Raw genomic sequence first — 1,374 nt, 5'->3', positions numbered from 1 at the left:
TCAGAGGTGTCAGAGCTCACGGGGGTACTGCTGAGCCCCCCTGGGGACATTCAAGTCTGCTTTGGGGCCTTGGTCTGGGTCCCCAGCACAGACTCACCTGACAAACTGGTCTCTGCCTCCCACAGCGAACTGGTAGGTGTTGGCTGGGTTCACGTAGATGGTGTACAGACCCACTTTCTTCTCCTTTTCCTTTGTCACAACCAGTTTCCTTTAAGAGACGAGAAAAAATAATAACAAAAAAAAAAAAAATCCACCTCGAATTCAAAACAGGGGCCAGATGGGAGAAGCAGGAGCTGCGCGAGTCTCTTACTCACTCCCAGAAAAAAAAAAAAACCCAAAACCCAACACACCACCAACAAACCCCCCCCCCCCCGACTGTTTCAGCCTCCCAGCTGAGGCGAGCACATGCTCTGTCTGCGACTCGAGCGGCATGGAGTGAAATCATTCCCTAGCGTTTTTCTCCGAAATGCCTGAAGGGTTTCGGGGCCCGAACTCGAGCCCGACGGAGCCGGACAGGCAGAGGCGAGGGCAGAATCGGATTAACTCCAGAGCAGAAATGCTCTGCTGTTATTTTTCCCCACCCGTCTCGCTGTAATCAGGCCCAGATTTAACGAAATCCGACACAGGCCCCATCCCCCCTCCCCCAGGAGCTCAATATTTCGGCTTCGCAGACACGAATGCAAACCGAGGCAGCATCCTCGGGAGGGAACAGCCAGCTCGCAAGCTTGTCTCTCTTCTAATTATACCGTTCGGCTTAATGAAGGACGGGAGCTGCCTACAGTCTGCCTGCGAACCCTGCCTCCGGAGCGGCTTCGCGCTCACGGGGCGACAATTCCCCGCGAGCATCAAACCCAAACAGCAGCATGGATCCCCGCGAAGAAAGAGGAGGGACAGACCCACGCCAGCCTGCTGACCAACAGACACCACTCCAAATGGACCCGGCAAACGGGGAGGGGCGAGGGGGGAGCGGGGACAAGGATTAAATGTGGCTGTTTTGAAACGCCCCGGCAGTTTTTGTCCTGGTTATGAAACAGATGGGTTTAAGGCTGTAGCCAAAAGCACAGGCACACACAAATAAAACCAAACCACCGGGAGACGAGCGCCGAAGCCCTCGGTTTTAAGCAGGATCATCTTCAAAATAATACGCTGCTATATTGGAGAAGCACCACGACACCAAGCCCAGGCGTCTGTTTGAACACCCGTCGCGGATTTATTTTGGAAGCTTGTCAGAAACAACAGATCCCTCAGCGATACGGGTTGAGATCCAGCACGCACCACCCGGCTGCTCGTTAATTATTGTTTTTCAATTAACTGCAATAGCGCTCATGCGACGAGCGAGTCGGGGGAACCGCGAGCGCCGAGCGGCTGGCAGCG

At 54.5% G+C, this 1,374-nt stretch overlaps 1 protein-coding gene across 1 annotated transcript in view; it reads right to left on the bottom strand.

The window, feature by feature from the left end:
• Positions 1 to 1,374, bottom strand: part of DCAF8 (DDB1 and CUL4 associated factor 8) — a gene marked incomplete at its 3' end in the record, with an annotated part of 6,510 nt that overhangs the window by 2,497 nt on the left and 2,639 nt on the right. The window contains exon 5 of the mRNA XM_035888745.1: positions 98 to 208. Within this exon, the coding sequence (XP_035744638.1) occupies positions 98 to 208 (111 nt within the window). The remainder of the gene's footprint in view (positions 1 to 97; positions 209 to 1,374) is intronic.

This window comes from Egretta garzetta, unplaced genomic scaffold, assembly GCF_000687185.1.
Source record: "Egretta garzetta isolate BGI_Z169 unplaced genomic scaffold, ASM68718v1 scaffold1431, whole genome shotgun sequence".
In the NCBI taxonomy this organism is placed as follows: Eukaryota; Metazoa; Chordata; class Aves; order Pelecaniformes; family Ardeidae; genus Egretta; species Egretta garzetta.
Note: the sequence above shows the minus strand (reverse complement) of the source record. Positions and strands in the feature narration are given on the sequence as shown.